The following is a 23,136-nucleotide window of genomic DNA, read 5'->3' as shown; positions in this document are numbered from 1 at the left end:
ATTCCTGAAGTATTCAAAGGTTCTGCTTTATACAGCTGAGCCATTCCTTTCAGATGCTATATTATACTTATAGCTGGCATCTTCAGCCACTGTTCATTGGTGACTGTTTCAACATTGCAGAGTCTACACTCCTGAAGACTTTCTGGAGCTGATACGCATGTCTAATGTGAATAAGTGAAGGTGTGACACTGCTACCCAAGTATGTCTTCTCTACTAACCTTGCAGCTGTAGCTGAACCCCCTAGGTCAATCTGGAATTCAGGGTTGAAGAGTCTTTGTCAAGTCTGTGCTTTGAGGTAGTTGATACCGTCAGTCTTTCCTTTTGTGTTGCTAATTTATGACTTTTTTTTTTTCCTCCTCAATCCCTCTTCCACCACCTCCAAATTAGAAATACCAGTGATTCTATTCAATACTAGCTTTTTTTTTTTTTTTTTCCACTTGCCGTAATGGGGACAGAAGTGGATGCCAGCTTCATTTCTCACTGATGGGGTTCTATTCTTTTGATATATGCACATTCCCATTAATGGGAGTTAAACATATGAAATGAGAAGATATAAAAAACGCCTTTTAAAAAAAACTGAGATGGCAAACATTTACTCTTGGAGTAATATTTTGTGTTTTAGTAAATTACTGCTTCCAATTTTCAGGTGTCTAAGCTGTTACTACATTTCACTAAGAAACTTCACACTTTTAATTTCTCGGAATGAAACAGCTATTGAGTATTAAGTCTTTCTGAACCATTTTAGCTTGCTTTCATGTCTTCCAGTGAACTGCAAGTGTTGAGATATTAAACTATCAAGATTTGGTAAAGCTTTTAATATTGCGAGATTAGAAATGGTTCATGTTTATGGTGCCCCACCTTTTCTTTAAAAAGGAGGAAACTGACACTAGGTGCAATTTAAGCATATTTAGTAGCGTTTGCTCTTTAGTTTCTCTGTGGGAGGACTAGAACTCTGCCTCAGAAATGCCTTAAGCAGTTCACTGTCTCACCATGATATAGGTAAGGACTAGAAGGATTTCTCCCTAATTATAGCTTAAATAAGGGTGGATACCTTACTGTTTGTAATCTTGCATGGTTTTATAGATTGAGTTCAGGGCCTTACAGCCAGGAACACTTGAGTTGTTGTAAAGCCTTTGCTGACGCAGCTCCCTTAGTGACCTTAAGCCTCTGGCTTAACCTCTGAGTCAGATTCATCCCTGCTGTAGCTCCATTTCAAGAGTTATACCATGGATGAATTTGGCTCTCTTCCCCATTTTACAGATAAGGAAAATACTTAACTTTGTATGCAGGTGTCATAAAGACAGATTAATACTTGCTATTTTCATGCAGCTATCAACTTACTTTAGGTGGCATAATTTTGGACCACATGATTGACACCTGTGGTGAAATCCTGGCTTTATTGAAGTCTGTGGTAGTTTTGTCATTGACTTCAATGGGGCCAGGATTTTCACCTTTGTGTATGAAGAGGTAGGATATGTCAAATGACTTGGCATGCAGACTTGTAAAGTTGTCAATGTAAAGAAATGCTAAGGGGTCTACCACCTTGGAATCTAAGTGTCAATAATATGAGCAGCAGAAATATCCAACAAGGTGTCTTCTCTGTGTTCGTTTTCATGTTGATAATAGGGTTGTTGATCAATCCCAGTTAACTTATGCAATTAACTCAAAATTAATCTTGATTTTAAAAATTAATCGCAATTAATCAGTTTTAATCTCACTGTTAAACCATAGAATATTGATTGCATTTTGTATTCTGTGTTGTAATTGAAATAAATATTTAACAATGTAGAAAACCTCCAAAAATATGTATTAAATTTCAGTGCTCACTTTATATTATTTTGATTACAAATATTTGCACAGTGAATATTAAATAGTATTTTTCAATTCACTTCATACAAGTACTGTAGTTCAATCTCTATTGTGAAAGTGCACCTTACTAATACTGATTTTTTTTGTAAAATAACTGCACTCAAAAACAAAACAATGTAAAACTTTAGAGCCTACAAGGCTCACTCAGTCCTACTTCTTGTCCAGCCAATTGCTAAGATAAACAAGTTTGTTTACATTTACAGGAGATAATGCTGCTTGCTTCTAATTTATAATGTAACCCAAAAGTGAGAACAAGTGTTTGCATGGCACTTTTGTAGTTGGCATTGCAAGGTATTTGCATGCCAGATACGGTGAACATTCATATGCCCCTTCATGCTTTGACCACCATCCCAGAGGACGTGCTTCCATACTGATGATGCTCATTTAAAAAAAAACAATGTGTTAATTAAATTTGTGATGAACTCCTGGGGGGAGAATTGTATGCCTCCTGCTGTTTTACCCAAATTCTGCCATATATTTTATGCTATAGCAATCTCAGATGATGACCCAGCACATGTTCGTTTTAAAAACACTCACTGCAGATTTGACAAAACGCAAGGAAGGTACCAATGTGAGATTTCTAAAGATAGCTACAGCACTCGACCCAAGGTTTAAGAATCTGAAATGCCTTCCAAAATCTGAGAGGGACAAGGTGTAGAGCTTGCTTTCAGAACTCTTAAAAGAGCAACACTCTGATGCGGAAACTACAGAACCTGAACTACCGAAAAAGGAAAATAAACCTTCTGCCGGTGGCATGTGACTCAGATGATGAAAATGAACACGTTGGTCCTCACTGCTTTGGATTGTTATCCAGCAGAACCTGTCATCAGCATGGACGCATGTCCTCTGGAATGGTGGTTGAAGCATAAAGGGACATATGAATCTTTAGTGCATCTGGCATGTAAATATCTTGTGACGTCAGCTACAACTGTGCCATGCGAATGCCTGTTCTCACTTTTAGGTGTCAATTATCGGGGTAGCCGTGTTAGTCTGTATCTACAAAAACAACAAGGAGTCTGGTGGCACCTTAAAGACTAACCGATTTATTTGGGCATAAGCTTTTGTGGGTAAAAACCTCACTTCTTCAGATGCATAGAGTGAAAGTTACAATTGCAGGCATTATATACTGACACATGGAGAGCAGGGAGTTACTTCGCAAGTGGAGAACCAGTGTTGACAGGGCCAATTCAATCAGGGTGGATGTAGTCCACTCCCAATAATAGATGAGGTGTCAATTCCAGGAGAGGAAAAGCTGCTTCTGTAATGAGCCAGCCACTCCCAGTCCCTATTCAAGCCCAGATTAATGGTGTTAAATTTGCAAATGAATTTTAGTTCTGCTGTTTCTCTTTGAGGTCTGTTTCTGAAGTTTTTTTGGTTCAATGATAGTGACTTTTAAATCTGTAATAAATGAATGGCCAAGGGAGATTGAAGTGTTCACTTACTGGCTTATGTATGTTACCATTCCTGATGTCCAATTTGTGTCCATTTATTCTTTTGCGGAAGGACTGTCCGGTTTGGCCAATGTACATGGCAGAGGGGCATTGCTGGCACATGGCATATATAAAATTAGTGGATGTGCAGGTGAATGAGCCCTTGATGGTGTGGCTGATGTGGTTGGGTCCTCTGATGGTGTCACCAGAGTAGATATGGGGACAGAGTAGGCAACGAGGTTTGCTACAGGGATTGGTTCCTGGGTTGGTGTTTTTGTGGTGTGGTGTGTAGTTGCTGGTGAGTATTTGCTTCAGGTTGGGGGGTTGTCTGTAAGCGAAGACTGGCCTGCCTCCCAAGGTCTGTAAGAGTGAGGGATCATTTTCCAGGATAGGTTGTAGATTGTGGATAATGCGCTGGAGAGGTTTTAGCTGGGGGCTGTATGTGATGGCCAGTGGTGTTCTGTTGTTGTCCTTGTTGAGCCTGTCCTGTAGTAGGTGATTTCTGGGTACCTGTCTTGCTCTGTCAATCTGTTTCCTCACTTCCCCAGGTGGGTATTGTAGTTTTACGAATGCTTGATAAAGATCTTGTAGGTGTTTGTCTCTGTCTGAGGGGTTGGAGCAAATTCGGTTGTATCTTAAGGCTTGGCTGTAGACAATGGATCGTGTGATGTCTTGGATGGAAGCTGGAGGCATGTAGGTACATATAGCGGTCAGTAGGTTTCCGGTATAGGGTAGTGTTTATGTGACCATCACTTATTTGCACTGTAGTGTCCAGGAAGTGGATCTTATGTGTGGACTGGTCCAGGCTGAGGTTGATGGTGGGGTGGAAATTGTTGAAGTCCAGGTGGAATTCTTCAAGGGCCTCCTTTCCGTGGGTCCATATGATGATGTCGTCAATGTAGCGCAAGTAGAGGAGGGGCACTAGGGGACGAGAGCTGAGGAAGCGTTGTTCTAAGTCAGCCATAAAAATGTTGGCATACTGTGGGGCTATGCGGGTACCCATAGCAGTGCCACTGACTTGAAGGTATAAGTTGTCCCCAAATCTGAAGTGGTTGTGGGTGAGGACAAAGTCACAAAGCTCAGCCACCAGGCGTGCTGTGGCCTCATCAGGGATACTGTTCCTGACAGCTTGTAGTCCATCCTCATGTGGAATATTGGTGTAAAGTGCTTCTACATCCATGGTGGCCAGGATGGTGTTTTCAGGAAGAACACCAATGCACTGTAGTTTCCTCAGGAAGTCGGTGGTGTCTCGAAGATAGCTGGGAGTGCTGGTAGCGTAGGGTCTGAGGAGAGAGTCCAAATAGCCAGATAATCCTGCTGTAAGAGTGCCAATGCCTGACATGATGGGGCGTCCAGGGTTTCTGGATCTTAGGTAGCAGATAGAATACCCCTGGTCGGGGTTCTGGGGGTGTGTCCATGTAGATTTGTTCCCATACTGTAGCTGGGAATTTCTTGAGCAGATAGTGTAGTTTCTTTTGGTATTCCTCAGTGGGATCAGAGGATAGTGGCCTGTAGAATGTGGTCTTGGGGAGTTGCCTGGCAGCCTCCTGTTCATAATCCGACCTGTTCATTATGACTACAGCACCTCCTTTGTCAGCCCCTTTGATGATCATGTCAGACATTGTAAACAAGAAGCAGGCAACATTATCTCCTGCAAATGTAAACAAACTTCTTTGTCTGTGTGATTGGCTGAACAAGTAGTAGGACAGAGTTGACTTGTAGGCTCTAAAGTTTTACATTGTTTTATTTTTGAATGCAGCTATTTTTTGTACATAATTCTACATTTGTAAGTTCAACTTTCATGATAGAGACGGCACTACAGTACTTGTATAAGGTGAATTGAAAAATTTTTTACAGCACAAATATTTGTAATAAAAATAAATATGAAGTGAGCACTATACACTTTGTATTGTGTTTAATTGAAATCAATATATTTGAAAATGTAGAAAACATCCAAAAATATTTAAATGAATGGTATTCTGTTTAACAACACGATTAATCGTGCAATTAATTATTTTAATCCCTTGACAGCCCTAGTTGATAACCTTACTGACTAGCCTTATTTTTACAGGCATCAGTTTGACTCAATTTGTCTCACAATTTATGACTGACTATGGTACTGTAAAACACTCAGCACATCCACACAACCCATAGAAAGCTGAAAGTTTTTGGCATTTTGAAAATGGAATTCAGGATCATCCTTCAAATATAATAGATAAGGTAAGTTAGTCCATTTCAAACCTTTATTTGCCTCCATCCCCACAAAGTCCCCATTATTGTACTCTTACTAAAGCAGGCTTACTGACTTTACATGAAGCTTAAATTTTTTTACATTGATTTAAAAAAATAAATCTTGAAGTGAGGAGTAACTTCTTTTTACCTCTCAATTGGAGAATATTTTTCAGTCAGTCATGATGAGTCATATATAGGGCAATGGCTCCCTGTTCTTGAAGCATTTCCCTCCCCTAGTCTTCCCTCCACCTGGTACTTGATCAAACAGGACAAGCTCATTACTACTAATTTACAACAGGAAGATGAAGATTGCTATGTAGATTGCCATCTGTTTTTTATGGGTTATTTAAAGGCAGCATGAAGACTGTAATCTGTGGCATACCAACAACCAAACGCCTTTTTTGTATTCTGAGTACCCCACTGAACCAACCTACCTTGGTAAGAAAAAGCAGAGACTGTGAGGCAGTAGCCTGTATCAATTCAAAGACAACCCTCCAGCAGTTCCTAACTCGAACACGGTGAACAGATGCAACTGCCCTGGTCAAACAGAGAAGCCTGTTAGGCCCACAAAGCACAACACTCAAGGCCCAACAGCAACTTATTGGAGGTGAAAATGTACCTATTAGTTCACTAAAACTGCAACACCAAGAAAAGTTGATTTGAGAGCTAGACTTGCCTGGCAGAGTAACACTTAGGTATATTGCCCAACTTAGCTATTTTATCTGAAATTTTGCCTGTTTTACACATTTTGTCCACTCAGCTTCTTCCTACAATTCTAAGATCTAGTCCCTCTCTCAATAATTGCAGGATTGTTGCTTATATTGAGTATTTTGTTTACTTAAATTCTGAATATCTTAAACAGGCTTCCCATTTCCCTTGGAGATTGTTCTAGTCTAACAGATGTTCAAGGTTTTCCAGTTTGTCAGTTATTTTTGTATCCATGTTTAATCTTTTTAACCCCTGCCTGAGCCTGTCTTCCTTTACTCACGAAAGCTCATGCCCAAATAAATCTGTTAGTCTTTAAGGTGCCACCAGACTCCTTGTTGTTTTTGTCTTCCTCTGAGGAAAGCTTGTCTTGCTTTATCCCTTTTGTCTTGACAGCCCCTTTGATGGTGCAGTGGAACTAGGGCAGAGTGATAACATTTGAGTGACTTGGGCTTTTTTTCCTATGACGGGTTGGGTGGGATGACTTTTAGTGATCCTATATTTAGGGTAAATAGACCAGAAATGACATATGTGAAGCTGGAATATCGTGTATTTGCTGCATCTGCATCAGCCTTTCTGGTTTTCTGTCAAACTTGGATTTGTGGTAAGAAACAAAAAACAAAACAAAAAAAAATGCTGCTTTCCTTTGCCTATGCTACTTCATGTTGCTTAATGTCAACCATGAGCCTGAAGGATTTCAGGGTGAGAAATTTCTGTTTGCTATAGGAAGTTTCTCACTTTCTAATTATTTTTAGAACAGGATAAAAAGGTAAGATAACAAAGTAAGTTTATAACACTTCTAGCCTTGCTTTCTGGATTGCAAATAAGTAACTATGGAGAGACTCAAGGACAAGATCTCTTAAGAGCCTCCCTAGTAGTACTTTTTACTGTGCATCCGGGAAGAGCTTAAAGTCCTCTACATTAGCAGGTGCTGGTGAGGGTTATGCTTTCTCTAAAATTGAGGTGAATAAGAAGTCCATCTTATTCAAGAACTGGAAACTGGGCCCCTTTTCTGTAATGATCTACTTGTTGAAAACCAGGTCCTTCCTGCCCTTTTTAGTGATAGCTAAAGTTGTTTAGGGGGTAACTACTGGAGATGCCTGTTTGAGGAAAAGGTCCAACTAGTTTACAACGGAGGAGAGAGCATATGCCACAGCAAAATCTAAGGCTAATACCCTTTTTCTCAGGTACTCCTGCCCCTGTTTTTCTTGATGGTGTAGGTGCAGTGCGAGGCTGACTGGTCATGACCCTACACAGCCAATGCTGAGGCATTCGCACAGCCACACCCGCTGCAGCTCGGCAAGGGGCGGCTGAGGTTTGGTGGGTTGCAGGGTGGAACGCGAGGCAATGACGGGGATGCTGCAGTTGCTGGGGCTGCCCCCGGCCCGTTTCCCTCACCTCACACCCAGCACTTCCGGCTGCTGGCTCCGGGCGCGGGCGCGCGGGGGTCAATGCAAACACCGCGCTCATTCCCGGGCTGTGACTGCCGCTGACCGACCGCGACGGCTGAGGCCGGCCGGGCTCGACCCCGCTCGCCGGGTGGCGCGGGGTTCACCGCAGAAGCTACACGGGAAGCGGAAGTGAGGTCATCGGGTGGAGGCGGGGCCTGGGCCGGAAGCAGCTGGGGACGGACGCTCGGAAGGGAAACAAGTAACCAGCGGCGGTGAGTGGCGGGTCTGGCGGGAGGAGGCGGCCGCGTGCTCCGAGGGGCCCGGAGTCTCGGGTGAGTCCCGCTGGGGGCGGCTCTAGCCCCTGTGGCCCCGGAGCCCGGCCTGGGTGCGCCTTGTGCAGGCCCGGACCCCGCTCGCTGAGCGCTCCGGGAGCCGCTGACCCCGCAGGGCCTAGGGAGGGGCAGGTCCCCGGACGGTCCCGGCTTGTGTTCCGGGGCAGCAGGGCCGATAGGAGGCCCACGGCCAGAGAGGCGGGGGTTGAAGGGACGGACCCGGGCTCTTCCTACCAGTGCTTCCTTCCTCCACACCCGAATTGACGGTGATTGTTTGTGTTACTTGAGCTCAGCCCTGACCCAGGGCCCCTTGTGCCCGGCGCTGCCCAGACACGGAACAAAAGATGGTGCCTGTCCCCAAAGAGCTTTACAATCTAAGGAGATGAGGGTCGCTGCTGGGCAGGTTGGAGGCGCTGGTGCTGCTGCCCCTCCTGTACCCAGGGTGTAACTCTGACATCTTTAACCTGCACCAAATGTTCTTACACCCCGAACAAACAAAAGCTCTGGCGAGGATCACTTATACAGGAAGAGTTTCACTTTGGTTGCAGAATCATATGTATCTTTTTTATCTTCTTTAGACTTTTAATAAAAACTCTTCAGGGTAGCAGCTGCTTGAAGTTGCATCACACCTGCTGTAAGGTGCTCCCACCTTTTAAGCATCTGACTTGAGACTGGAGGGAAGCTTTTAATTCATTAATACAAGACCTAAGCATTTAGCCTTTATGCTGTAGTTTTCTGGGCTTTACTATGTAGAAGCTAGGTTAGCAGTGTGGTTGATGGAAGATTTCAGTTATGCTTGCCTTTGAAACAAAATTTAGAATTGTGTGGTAAGAAAATGAAGAATTGTGGACTATGAAAGGGTCCAGTACCATAGTGATAGTCAATTCTGACAACATTAAAAAGATGAAATGGAGAGAGGCGGTTCCTTTCTAACAAATTCTTGTGAAGTGGCTGACCAATTGGTCATAGCCATTGATGGAAACATAATTTGTCCTGAAGAAAAGCGTAGCAGGGATTCCTGGGTCCTTTTAATCTATGGATTTATACTGCACTAATCATTGACACATCTAGGATATGTATTTCCTGTAATTTAGCTTTACCCTACAGCTGTTTTGTTAACTGTGGGACTGTCGCCTTATTGGTCAATACTGGTTTCTTTTGCGCTAAAAGTGAAGAGATCCAGATCTTCTCAGTGCTTGGAGGACCTGAGTTTAGTGCTTGCCTCTGATTCTGAGGAGTGCTGCAGAGGCAGATTTACTGGGTTTTCAAGGAAGAATGTCTTATTGTTGGGATTTTGAGCATTTTGGTAATGAGGCATCTGCTAAGCATTGCACCTCTCAGATACTATTTTATGGTTACAAATCCCCTTTCATAGGACTTGAAAGTACCTCCTTTGCAGTCTGTCTGTACCTCTTCTAAATCAATGGGTCACCAAGCAGTGATGTGCAATTCCCAGCCCTGACATTGCTTCCATGGCATTGTTAGATATATATCTGCAACTTCAGGAAATAAGAAGTCTTAAGAACGTAACTGAATTCCACATTGCATTACTCTTCCGAGGGATAACATGCATCTAACAAAGATGTCGTGGCAATTTCTTTAAAGTGAGGTTAAGAGGACACAATGAACTGGACATACAAGAAACTAAACTAAAGCATTGAGCAGACTGAGTTATAGGGAGGAGTCAAACTGGGTGATTTGTTTAATGCTATTTCACAGTGTAAGGTTAAGAATCCAATGAATTCTGCCGCAGCTAGTGTCATGCTAGACCAAACAGTGGGATTATTAAAGTTACCAGCTCATATCATCAGATGTTCTCTGTCCTCTAAGTGACAATAGCCAATTCAGTCCTGCAGGTTCCTTCATTGTGAATAGCGGGAGAAGGGAGTGTATTGACCACATCTGACTATCCACTGATCTTACTACCAGGGCTGAAACTGCCAGGAAATGTCACTGGTGATAGCATTGCTCAGAATCCCTTGTCAAACTGCTGCTGATGGTAAAGTAATATCTCTAACTTCTAGATCAACACTGAAGTTATACTAGCAATTAAAACAAAATCCCAGTTCAAGTAATTTGTTAAATAATGCAAGGTTTACCTTTCTGTGGTTTTTAGACTGAGAAATACTTTTACAAGGTAAGTTTGCTCACTTTAAGGAAAGATAGAAATTTCAATAGCAAAATTGCTTTGTCACATTTAGAAGGAATACTGCTAAAACAGATGATGTCCTGTTAAGAAGTTTGTAACAGACTCTGGAGTGTTTGGTAATTAAAACAATTGCCTTCTGGTTGGGTGAAGTACACTTTCCTTTCTGTTCCTAATGTAAAGAGACACTTAATAGTGTTACAGAGAAACACATTTGTTTACACGTTACTAATAACTTAGATGAGTAAATGTAAAAAGTTTTTAAAATTAAATTTACCATGACTGTAACTCACTACTGACATTTTTGCATTTTGATGAGGAAAATAGTCAGTTTTGCTTATACTTGTTCACTTCTAGGTTCTTCTCAGTACTGTAATATTTTGACTTCAAACATTTTAGGGTCATAGATTCCAAGGCGAGAAGGGACCGTTGTTATCTAGTCTGGCATCTTGTAAAACAGAGGGGCCATAAAACTTCCCCAAAATAATTCTTAAAGCATATCTTTTAGAAAAACATCCCATTTTGATTTAAAAATTGAGAGCGATGGAGAATTCACCACAACCCTTGGTAAATTGTTCCAGTGATTAGTTACTCTCTCTGTTTAATCTTATTTCTAGTTCCCTACCAAGTTAACAACCATTAAAAATGCACTGTGGACAGTGAAATCTGGCTAGTGTAGGAGAGGGGCAGGGCTGGGGGTGCCCCAGCCAACGACTCCTATCCAGCTGCTAATCTTGGCCAGGCTGGATAGGGACGGGACTTCCTCATCCCCTGCAAGGGCCCCTGCCCCTCTCCTACTGCAGCTGGGGGAGGTTCTTGGAGCTGGATTTGACCTGGGAGCGGCCTCTGCAGGGGAAGAGGAAGTCCTGTCCCGCCCCAGCCCCGCTGAGACTAGCGGCTGGAGCCCAATGTGCGGTAGGAGGCCCTGGCTGGTCACCCACCCATAAGGCCAGCCCTGCCCCCCCCCCAAAACTGATGCCCCCCCATCACCCCTCCACAATAGCTTTGACACCATTTTGGGTAGGGACCCCCACAGTTACAACACCCTGACATTTCACATGTAAACATCTGAAACTGTGAAATTGACTTTTTTAAAAATCTTGTGACCGTGAAATTGACCAAAATGGACTGTGGCTTGGTAGGGCCCTAGTTATTTCCAGTCTGAATTTGGCTAGCCTCAACTTCCAACCATTGGATCATGTTATACCTTTCTCTGCTAGAGTGAAGAACCCATTCTTAAATATTTGTTTCCCACATAGGTACTTATGGTTTGGACTTTATTCTGTTTGCCCATTATAAATGTAATCAAGTCACGAAGATTTGTACCTAAGCTACCATTAATTTTCAGTTCTGTGATCAGTTTCCCTTTGTTCCATCAAGACTAGGTGGAAATAATCTGTAATATTTAGAAATGTCAAGGATGTTTTAGTACTGGCAGCATGAGATCTCAAGCATGTCATTCAAATTGAAGTCCCCCATGATCATGCATTTCTTTTATTCCTTACACTTTACAGATAGGAGTGTTCATCCTGTTCCCTAGTGTGGTTTGATGTCCTATGGTAGACACCAGTTATTACCCCATCTTCTTTGTGTTAGGACATTGATCCATAAGCATTCAAGGTAATTTTCGTCTGAGTGATCAGTGACTCAGAAATGGTTAATGCCATTTTTGACATAGAGTGGCACTCCCGCTCCCCTTTTGTCCACTCAGTCCTTCCTAAATAGGTTATAACCATTGATTTTAACATTCCAATAGTGCAAATCGTCCCAGCGGGTTTCAGCAATACCAAATAGATCAAATATATACTTATAAATGAGCAATTCCAATTCCTTTTGTTTGTTATCCAGGCTCCTAGTATTGGTGTTTAGGCAATTAAAGAATTTCTTTTCTCCTTATCCTATGGTTCCTTGATTAATGCTGTTCTTGACATCTTGAGTCTATCCTCAGTGAACGATCATATCTTCCCTCTTTTTACCCTCCACTTTTGCTGTCACTTTAATATCCTCCTGACATTTCTAGCCAACCTATTCCCAAGAGATGGTTTCCTCTTTTACTAGAGTGGAGGCCATCCAAATTATACAGCCTCCTCTCCCTATAGTAGGTAGACCAATGTTCCTCAAAACTCAAACCCTATACCACTTAACCTGAAACGAACCACTTGGCTAGGTAATGTTCATTTGTTTTTAAAGCAATTTTATTTTCATTTGTTGCTAAAATTTTTTGAAGCATTTGTGTTTGATTTAGATTTTATTAAAGATTGTTTTTATGAGTTTGACCCAGTTTAGATGGTGCCCTTTTATTATGGATTCCTTGCTACTCTTTCATTTTTCATTGATACTTTGTCTCACTGTGATGTCACATTCATTTCTAAGTGCACCCCCGTCTCGTGTTCGGTCTTTTTCCCTTATCTGTCTCGGGGTGGAATCTTGTGATGGTTAGACCGGCCCGCTTAGTACGCTATACCAACTTCTTATTGCCCAGCAGGTCCAAGTGGGTTTTGGGCAACTGCATTTCTTCCCTTCAAGAACCTGTGATCAGTAATATTGACCAAGAGCCATCTTAAAACCAAGTGTTTTTATTTAGTAGCTTGAACAAAGCATTAGGCCTGGTCTGCACTACAAAGTTAGGTTGCCTCTGTGGGGAGAAGAGGCTATGCAGGCACAGCTCCAATCCAGCTGTAGAAACATTGACATCTATAAGTAGATTGCTGGGGGCATGTAGGAGAAGGGCTACAAGAGGGACCAGCCACACTACCATGTGAAAGCCAAAGACTTGCACCAGAAGGCAAGGGCGGCCAGCGATCGATCTGGTGCAGAGCCACAGACCTGCCACTTTTACAAAGAGCTTCATGCCATCAGTAGAGACCTCACCACCACCTCCAAGAGCTCGGTGAATACTTCGGAGGAGCCTGAGTCACAGGCGCCTGCCATGAACAGCAAGGAGGAGGAAGTGGACAAGGAAGAGTATGGGGAAAAGGCAACTGGGGCACAGGCAACTGGGGGATCCAGCTGTGAGAGCCAGGACATGTTTTACTTCACCAAGCCAGTCCCGACAGTCGAGCACGGGCAATCCTAATGCTGAGGAAGGAACCTCTGGTAAGTACGTGGTTTGCTTTGAAATTACAGGGATGGAACCCTCAAAGTAGCAGGACAAATCTGTTGACTTACTCTTTTTAATTGTGCTAGAAGAGGTAGTGAAACAACCAAGAGAGGTAAAGTTGCTATCTGCATTTCATTTCCCTCTAGAGTTAGGCGCAGAGGGCTGTGTGGAGCAGTTGGTTTACGTGCACTGGGATGTCCTGTGAATCCTGCCTAGAAATCTTGATTAAACTTTCATGGGGATAGTCTGCAATCCTTTGCCGAAGGCTTCTTGGGAGGGCTGCCTTATTTCTTCCACTTCAGTAGGACGCTTTCCCATGCTACTCAGCAATGACTTCATTGAGCAAAAGAGCAAGGCCAGGCAGCGCACACTACAGCTACACACACCACTCTGGCTCGCTGAGCCATATAGCTCTGCACTGAGCTCTTCTTGTAGCCCTTGTATCTAGCTGTTCAGATTCAGCAGACAGCTGCTCCATCTCTGCCCTCCACCCCAACGGAAACTTCCCCTTTGGCTTCACAGATGTTATGCAGGACACATCAGGCAGCTATTGCCATTGGGATATTTTTTTCACTGAGGTCCAATCTCGTAAGTAGACGATGCCAATGACCCATCAAATGGCCAAAGGCACATTCAGCTGTCATTCCACACCTATTGAGCCTGTAGTTGAAGTGCTCCTTGGTGCTGTCAAGTGGCTGGTGTATGGCTTCATGAGCCCTGGGGGAAAGGGGTAGGCTGAGTCTCCCAGGATCACTATTGGCATTTCAACATCCCCAATGGTAATCCGCCGGTCGGGAAAGACGATCCCTGCTTGCATCTTTCTGAACAGCCCTTTGTTCTTAAATATGTTCATGTCATACACCTTCCCTGACCAGCCACATTGATGTTGGTAAAGCATCCCTGGTGATCCACCAGCACTTGCATAACTGTAGAAAAGTAGTCCTTTCTATTGATATACTACTCGTTGGCAAGGTGGTCTGGTGCTAAAATAGGGATGTGTGTGCCATTTGTCGCCCCACTTCACTTCGGGAAGCCCATTGCTGCAAAACCATCCATTATGTCCTGCAGATTGTCCAGTGTTGCAGTCCTCCATAGCAGGCACTTAATGGCCCTGTGCACTTGCATCAAAACAGCCCCCGCGGTGGGTATCCCAACTCCAAATTGATTCCCAACTGACCAATAGCAATCCGGCATTGCAAGTTTCCACAGTGCAATTACCACTTGCTTCTCAGCTGTTACTGTCTCTCTCATTTTGGTCTCCCTGTACTGAAGGACTAGTGTGAGTTCGGCCAGAAATGTGGCCTTGCACATCCGAAAGTTCTGCAGCCTCTGCTTGTCATCCCAAACATGCATGCCAATGCGATCCCACCAGTCAGTGCCTGTTTCTTGGGCCCAGAACCAGCACTCAACCATCTGCAGCTGCTCCCTGAATGCTGCCAACAACCATGAATTGTTTGTTTCTATGTCCCACAGCAAACTAGCCTCGAAGGAATCGTCATGTTCCCCGTGGCTTCTGTTGCAGCTCTGCAAATACTGCAGGATCAGGCAGCCCATTCTTGCAAAGCTCATCACAATAGTGCAGAGCTGTGCAGGATCCATGCTTCTGTCACAGATGGCAAACAGCAAGGAGGGACGTGTGGATTTGCGGGGATTTTTGAAGAGAGGCACTAAATATTATGGGATGGAGATCACTGCATTATGGGAAGTTGAATCCATGCTCCCAGTCACCCCTGCATGACTCATTTTGTCCCATGAGGCATTGCAGAAACTTCCCAAATCACCCTGTGCTGGATGCTGGTGAATTGCACAGTGGGATAGCTACCCAGAGTGCATTGCACTCTGCATTGATACAAGCACTCCTGGTGAGGATGCGCACCGCTGACACAAGGAGCGTAGGGTGGACACACACAAACGCTGTAATAAATGCAGGGACTGTATGCAGCCATAACATAGGTTGACATAATTTTGTAGTGAAGAGATGACCCTTGAGGAAAAGATTTTAAAACCAAGAGCCTAGATGCACATTAGGGTTTGTCTCCATTTAAAAAGGTACAGTGGCACAGCTAGACACTACCTTCACTGATGGGAGAGAGGGGTTCTCCTGTCGTTATAGTTAATCCACCTTGCCAAGTGGTGGTAGTTAGGTTAATGGAAGAATTCTTCCATCGACCTAGCTCTGTCTATGCTGGGGGTTAGGTCTGCATAGCTGCACCTCTCACGAGTGTGGAACATTCACACCCCTGAGAGACGCAGTTATCTGTGCTAATGTAAGTTCCCAGTGTAGACTAATCCTCAATGAGGTTATATCTACACTAGAGACCTTACAGCGAGACAACTGTACCATTGCAGCTGCACCTCTAAGGTCTCCCATGTAGCCGCTCTATGCCGATGGGAGAGAGCTCTCCTGTCAGCATAATTAAACCACCCCCAACGAGCAGCGGTAGCGATGTCAGTGGGAGAGCACCTCCCGCTGACATAGCGCTGTCCACACCGGCACTTGTCAGTGAAACTTATGTCACTTGTGGTGGGAGGGGAGGTGTTTTTCATACCCCCGCCCAATAAAAGTTTTTACTGACAAAAGTGCTAGTGTGGACATAGCCTTAGATCAGTGGTCTCCAACCTTTTTACACCCAAGATCACTTTTTGAATCTAAGGGCAACCCAGGATCTACCCTGCCCTGCTCACCCCATCCCCCCTTCTCTCCATCGCTCACTCTCCCCCAGCCTCACTCACTTTCACCGGGCTGGGGTAGGGAGTTGGGGTTTGGGAGGGGTGCTGGCTCTGGGCTGGAGCCGAGGGGTTTGCAGTGTGGGAGGGGGCTCTCGGCTGAGCCTGGGTCAGGGGGTTGGGATGCAGGAGGGGGTGAGAGGTGCAAGCTCTAGGAGGGAGTTTGGGTGCAGGAGGGGGTACAGGGTGCTTGTTCTGTGGGGGGGGTCAGGGCTGGGGCAGAGTGTTGGGGTGCAGGAGGGGGTATGGGGTACTAGCTCCAGGAGGAGGCTCAGGGTGGGGCTTGGAATGCAGGAGGGGGTATGGAGTTTGGGTGCAGCCTCCTGTCGGGCAGCACTTACCTCCAGCAGTTCCCAGTCGGCAGTGTGTGCAGCGAGGCTAAGGCAGGCTCCCTGCCTACCCCACCCCCACACCGCTTCCAGAAGGGACCAATGTGGGGCGAGGGTCACATGGCTCCACGCACTGCCCCTCTCTGCAGGCACCATCCCTGCAGCTCTCCTGGCCAATGGGAGCTGCAGGGGTGGTGCTTGCAGGGAGGAGCAGCGCGTGGAGGGAGACCCTTGCCTACCCCACCTCCCCCCTAGCAGCGGGGCTTCGTTAGCCACTTCCCGGAGCAGCGTGTGGCCGGGGTAGGCAGGGAGCTTGCCTTGCTGCCAGAGATCATGATTGATTGGGAGATCCTCTAGGATCGAGGAGTCAATCAGGATTGACTGGTCGGTGACCACTGCCTTAGATGGACTTACCTCTCATGTTACTAGAGCAGGCTGGAGCCATTAGAGCTAATCACTCTGGCATTGTCTCTTAATGACCATTAAGTGGAAGTCGTCATTAGAAAGGGTTTCCTGTCTCTTTCCTGAGGTGGATAGACTCTACTACCCAAACAGACCTCTAGGGAGAAATATCAATTTCCATGTATGGTATGGAAACACTCAGCTAGTGAGAGATCCAGATACAATATTATTTATTAAACAGCACCCCCACATTTGTCACTTGGTTTTCTCTAAAACTCATACTAAATTATTTTCCTGTGTCCTGCCTCTAGTACTTAGCTCAGGGTAGGCAACCTATTGGCACGCATACCGAAGGCGGCACGCGAGCTGATTTTCAGTGGCACTCACGCTTCCCGGGTCCTGGCCACCGGTCCGGGGGGCTCTGCATTTTAATTTAATTTTAAATGAAGCTTCTTAAACACCTTAACCCTTTTTTAAACACCTTTTTAAAAACCTTATTTACTTTACATACAACAATAGTTTAGTTATATATTATAGACTTATAGAAAGAGACCTTCTAAAAATGTTAAAATGTATTACTGACATGCAAAACCTTAAATTAGTGTGAATAAATGAAGACTCGGCGCACCACTTCTGAAAGGTTGCTGACCCCTGACTTAGCTGTTGGGTGGGGGTGCGGGAGAGATTCATTCATATGTATCTTATTGTTTTTACATTAGAGTTTGCATAGATTTTAAATAATAACTGGGGCTGCCACATGTATATTATGCATGGCACATTTGAGTAAATTTGCCCAAGTGCTATCTGTTGGGGGGTGGGGGGGGGTGAATATAGGGTGACCAGATGTCCTGATTTTATAGGGACAGTCCGATATTTGGGGCTTTTTCTTATATAGCCTCCTATTACCCCCCACCCCGTCCCGATTTTTCACACTTGCTGTCTGGTCGCCCTAGGTGAATATGCATTGATACTTGAAGGCTTGCTGAAGGTTTTTGTGCTTAGTAATTGAATGGAAATATTGTTCTGTGTAACTCCAGGCAACTGCCAGAGCATTAAAGATACTAAATGCTATGTGTCAAACTTCAGTTTTTCAAATGTCAAGATGTAAAACTATAAACTTGCATCAAGAAGCTGAGAGATCTCCAACCTGAGAATGAGTGAACCAAGAGTGAAGAATCCTGCATGTGGTTTACTGTTACTTGGCTGTGGGGTATGGTGTGAGGTAATGAGGCTAAGGAAAGTTATAGGAGGATGTTCTGCAGTCTAATTAAAAATACAAGTGTATCGTTTACATTGTGAACAAATGTGCAATGAATGTTTGCATAATTGCTCAAGGTGGGATAAAGAATTTATCCTCTTTTCTCAGTGACTTATAGAATCGTAAACTTGGTGCTTCTTTTGTTTACCCTCGTGGCTGACTGACTTTTCTGATATTTTTTTTTTATTTTTGTGCTGGGAAATCCCCATAGGGCAGATTTTCATGAAAATGTAGCATGGTTGTACATCACCAAAGAGAAGCAGGGGAAATGGTTATCCTGTGTCTACATGAGTTATGAAAGATTTTTTTTTTTAAGAGTGGGTGAATATGGAATCTTAACACATCTGCTTTTCCTTGCAGTGTCTCAAGAGGAAAGATCTGTTTTGTGTAGCAATAATTGGTTTCCACAGAGCTGTCCCAATGACAGAGCTATCTGCACACCTACCTCAGTTCCAGCATGGGCAGCTGACAGAAAACTTCCCTGACAACCACCTGAGCAATACTGTAAGTAACAAACTACTTCATCAGGCAATCAGCTTGCAAATACCTAGAAGATAATAAGGTGATAAGTAACAGTTAACATGGATTCATCAAGAGGAAATTGTGTCAAACCAATCTAATAGCTTTCTTTGACAGGGTAACAAACTTTAGGTATGGGGGGGAGGGCGGGGGAGCAGTAGATGCTTCCTGGCTCTTTGAGCTGTGGTCAAGTGAAAAATTATCTTGACTATAGTAAGGCTTTTGATACTGTTTCACATGACCTCATAAACAAATTAGGGAAATACAACCTAAATGGAGCTACTATAAGGTGAGTGCATAACTGGTTGGAAAACTGCTCTCAGAGAGTAGTAATCAGTGGTTCACAGTCAAGCTGTAAAGGCATATCAAGTACAGGGTCTGGTTCTGTTCAAGATCGTCATCGGTGATATAGATAATATGGCATAGAGAGTACACTCATAAAGTTTGTGGACGATACCACAAACTTTTTACCAGAAGCTGGGAGCGGGCAACAGGGGTAATCACTTGATTATCTGTTCTCTGTCAGAAGACAGGATACTGGGCTATATGGACCTTATTTTACCAAGATGGGAGGGGGTTGCAAGTGCTTTGGAGGATAGGATTAACATTCAAAATGATCTGGACAAACTGGAGAAATGGTCTGAAGTAAATAGGATGAAGTTCAATACAGACAAATGCAAAGTACTCCACTTAGAAAGGAACACATACAAAATGGGAAATGACTGCCTAGGAAGGAATACTGCAGAAAGGGATCTGGGCACAGGCGCCAGCTTTTAAAAGTGCTGGGGGATGCTCAACCCCTGGCTCCACCCCAGGTCCTGCCCCCACTCCACCCCTCCCCCCAAGGCCCCACCCACATCCCGCCTCTTCCCATTTTGCCCCTTTGCACCTAGTTCCACCCCCTCCCCCAAGCGCGCCACATCCTCGCTCCCTCCCCCCCCCCGCTTCCTGCAAACCATGAAACAGCTGTTCGCGGCAGGTGGGAGGCACAGGAGGGAGGAAGGAGAAGGCGCTGATCTGCGGGGCCTGCCGGCGGGTGCAAGGTGTGGAGGATGGGGGAGCTGATAGGAGGGCTGCTGGTGGGAGCTCAGCACCCACCATTTTTTCCCTGTGGGTGCTCCAGCCCTGGAGCTCCCATGGAGTTGGCGCCTTTGGATCTGGGGATCAGAAGGAGTATTGCAGAAAGCGATCTGGGGGGGTCATAGTGAATCACAAACTAAATATGAGTCAACAATGTAACACTGTTGCAAAAAAAGCAAACATCGCTCTGGGATGTATTAGCAGGAGTGTTGTAAGCAACACACGAGAAGTAATTCTTCCGCTCTACTCCTCACTGATTAGGCCTCAGCTGGAGGATTGCATCCAGTTCTGGGAGCCCCATTTCAGGAAAGATGTGTAAAAACTGGAGAAAATCCAGATAAAAAAAATGGTTAAGGTTTAGAAAACGTGACCTGTGAGGAAAGATTGAGAAAAAATTTTGTTTAGTCTGGAGAAGAGAGGACTGAGGGGGAACATAACTTTTTATCTACTTAAAAACTGTTATTACAAGGACGAGGGTGAAAAATTGTTCTCATTAACTTCTGAGGATGAACAAGAAGCAATTGGCTTAAATTGTAGCAGGGAAGATTTAGGTTTGCTATTAGGGAAAACTTCCTGACAGGATGCTTAAGCACTGGACCAAATTGCCAAGGGAGGTTGTGGAATCTCCGTCATTGGAGGTTTTTAAGAACAGGTGAGACAAACCCCTGGCAGGGATGGTCTAGCTATGGAAAGGTCTGTTAGGGAAAGGGTGTTATAAAATTTGGGGACTGCTGATCTAAACTAAATCCCTTTTTGTAGGGAAAAATCGATATACTCATTCCACAAGTTTGTTGTTCATGAGAATTGTCTTTTTAATTTTAAAAATGTGAAGTATCTGAGATTTTAATTACTATTCATACATCCGTTTTCTTTAAAAAATTGTAAAACTGTGGGAATGCAATGCCAGACTGATTTGTAGATTTTTTTTTTTTCCAGTTTTAATAATGATAGATTCTTCTCAGTGTAGTGTAGTGCTTGTAAACAGCATAAAGACTGGTTTCAGAATAATTTTCATGGGACTTCCATGCAACAAGTGTCAAATGTCACATTGTCACCATCTTCAGTAATAGTATAAGAAGTTACAATTGTTACAAACTTTGGGCTAACGTCTGCTTTCAGATGCTCATGCCTCGACAGTATCTCCATCCAAGTTAAAAAAATAGGCCCTTCAATTTGTAATTTGTTTATGTAGAAGACAAATCCATGCTATTGGACAAAAGCAACATCAATTTTAACAACTTATCCTGTTTTGGAGTTTCTAATATTGCTTTATATTAGGGCTGTGGATTAATCACTGCTAACTCACGCAATTAACTCAAAAAAATTAATCGCAGTGTTAAACAATAGAATACCAATTGAAATTTATAAACTGTTTTTGGATGCTTTTCTACATTTTCAAACATATTGATTTAAATTACAACACAGAATACAAAGCGAACAGTGCTCACTTTATATTATTTTTATTACAAATATTTTCACTGTAAAAAGATAAACAAAAGAAATAGTATTTTTCTATTCACCTCATACAAGTACCATAATGCAATCTCTTTATTGTGAAAGTGCAACTTACAAATGTAAGTTTATTTTGTTACATAACTGAACTCAAAAACAAAACAATGTAAAACTTTAGAGCCTACAAATCTACTCAGTCCTACTTCTTATTCAGCTAATCGCTAAGACAAACAAGTTTGTTTACATTTACAGGAGATAATGCTGCCAGCTTCTTATTTACAAAGTCACCTGAAAGTGAGAACAGGCGTTCACATGGCACTTTTGTAGCCGGCATTGCAAGGTTTATGTGCCAGATATGCTAAGCATTTGTATGCCCCTTCATGCTTTGGCTACCTTTCCAGAGGACATGCTGATGATGCTCCATGCTGATGCTTCCACGCTGATGATGCTCATTTAAAAAAAAAAAAAAAAAGTGCTAATTAAATTTTGACTGAATACCTTGCGGGAGAATAGTATGTCTTCTGCTCTGTTTTACCTGCATTCTGCCATGTATTTCAGATTATAGCTGTCTTGGATGATGACCCAGCACATGTTGTTCATTTTAAGAACACTGTGATGGATTCGGTCACAGAGACCCCCTTGGGACTGTCACCTGACGTGCTGGAATTACCTCTGAGCCAGTTTTCCCTACCAGCTTGGGACTCCAGAACCCTGCCTTGTTGAGCCAGACACTCTAGCCTGCTGCAACACAGACCCAGGTCTGGTCCACGCCCCCAAAGCTGCAGACTTCAACCAAAAACTGCTCAGCAGGTTTCCTATCTCCAGCACCCAGACACCCAGCTCCTAATGGGATCCAAACCCCAAATAAATCCGTTTTACTCTGTATAAGCTTTATACAGAGTAAACTCATAAATTGTCTGCCCTCTATAACATTGATAGAGAGAAATGCGCAGCTGCTTGCTCCCCCAGGTATTAATCACTTACCCCGGTTAATTAATAAACAAAAGTGAATTTATTAAGTATAAAAAGTAGTATTTAAGTGATTTCAAGTAATAACTGATGGAACAAAGTAAGTCACCAATATAAAACAAAACACGCAAGTCTAAGCCTAATACATTAAGCAACTGTTTACAAGTAAATCTCACCCTCAGAGATGTTCCCATAAGCTTCTTTCACAGACTAGACTTTTTCCTAGCTGGGCCCAATCCTTTCCCCTGGCACAGTCCTGGTTAGTTCCAGCAAGCATCTTAGGTAAAAAGCAGGGGCTTTCTCATGACTGGGACCCCCCCTTGTTCTGCCCCACCCCCTTTTATACCTTTGGCCCAAGGTGAGAACCCTTTGTCTCTCTATTCCCACCCCTCCTAAATGGAAAAGCACCAGGTTTAAGATGGATTCCGGTATCCTGTTACATGGTCACATGTCCTGTGAGATTTCATTCTTCCAGGGCTGGCCCACACATACCCAGGAAGATTTGCAAGTAAACACAGCCATTTACACTAATTGTCCTAGTCAGTGGGAGCCATCAAGCTTCCAAACCACCATTAATGGCCCACACTTTGCATAATTACAGTAAGACCTTAGAGTTATACTTCATATCATACATACAAATAGGATGAACACCCTCAGTAGATTATAAGCTTTGTAATGATACCTTACAAGAGGCCTTTTGCATAAAGCATATTCCAGTTGCATTATATTCACACTCATAAGCATATTTCCATAAAACACGTGGAGTGCAATGTCACAAATGCTTTCACTGCAAATTTGACAAAACGCAAAGAAGGTACCAATGTGAGATTTCTAAAGATAGCTACAGCACTCAACCCCAGGTTTAAGAATCTGAAGTGCCTTCCAAAATCTGAGAGGGTCGAGGTGTGGAGCATGCTTTCAGAAGTCTTAAAAGAGTAACACTCTGATGTGGAAACTACAGAATCTGAGCCATCAAAAAAGAAATTCAGCCTTCTGCTGGTGGCATCTGAATCAGATGATGAAAGTGAACATGTGTCGGTCTGCACTGCTTTGGATCGTTATTGAGCAGAACCATTTTCAGCATGGACTCGTCCTCTGGAATGGTGGTTGAAGATGAAGGGACATACGAATCTTTACCGCATCTGGCACGTAAATATCTTGCAATGCTGGCTACAACAGTGCCATGCGAATGCCT

The 23,136-nt window shown here is 43.7% G+C and overlaps 1 protein-coding gene and 1 long non-coding RNA gene across 7 annotated transcripts in view; one reads left to right on the top strand and one right to left on the bottom strand.

The window, feature by feature from the left end:
* LOC117876821 overlaps nucleotides 1–7,800 on the bottom strand; it is a 30,807-nt gene extending 23,007 nt beyond the window's left edge. Inside the window, exons 1-3 of one of the 2 annotated variants that reach the window (XR_004645557.1) lie at nucleotides 7,635–7,800; nucleotides 5,966–6,068; nucleotides 4,914–4,950 (exon numbers count right to left, since the gene is read on the bottom strand). This is a non-coding gene — a long non-coding RNA (uncharacterized LOC117876821). Of the gene's footprint in view, nucleotides 1–4,913; nucleotides 4,951–5,965; nucleotides 6,069–7,634 lie in introns of those variants that run through there. The other variant, XR_004645556.1, reaches the window with a different exon arrangement.
* Nucleotides 7,801–7,833: 33 nt separating this feature from the next.
* Nucleotides 7,834–23,136, top strand: part of PSEN1 (presenilin 1) — a 52,976-nt gene continuing 37,673 nt past the window's right edge. The window contains exons 1-2 of one of the 5 annotated variants that reach the window (XM_034769246.1): nucleotides 7,834–7,899; nucleotides 18,282–18,425. In XM_034769246.1, coding sequence (XP_034625137.1) covers nucleotides 18,342–18,425 — 84 coding nt within the window. In that variant the 5' untranslated portion in view covers nucleotides 7,834–7,899; nucleotides 18,282–18,341. Of the gene's footprint in view, nucleotides 7,960–8,130; nucleotides 8,226–12,722; nucleotides 13,202–18,281; nucleotides 18,426–23,136 lie in introns of those variants that run through there. The other 4 variants (XM_034769247.1, XM_034769248.1, XM_034769244.1 and 1 more) reach the window with 4 other exon arrangements.

This window comes from Trachemys scripta, chromosome 4 (assembly GCF_013100865.1).
Source record: "Trachemys scripta elegans isolate TJP31775 chromosome 4, CAS_Tse_1.0, whole genome shotgun sequence".
Lineage (NCBI taxonomy): Eukaryota > Metazoa > Chordata > Testudines > Emydidae > Trachemys > Trachemys scripta.
Note: the sequence above shows the minus strand (reverse complement) of the source record. Positions and strands in the feature narration are given on the sequence as shown.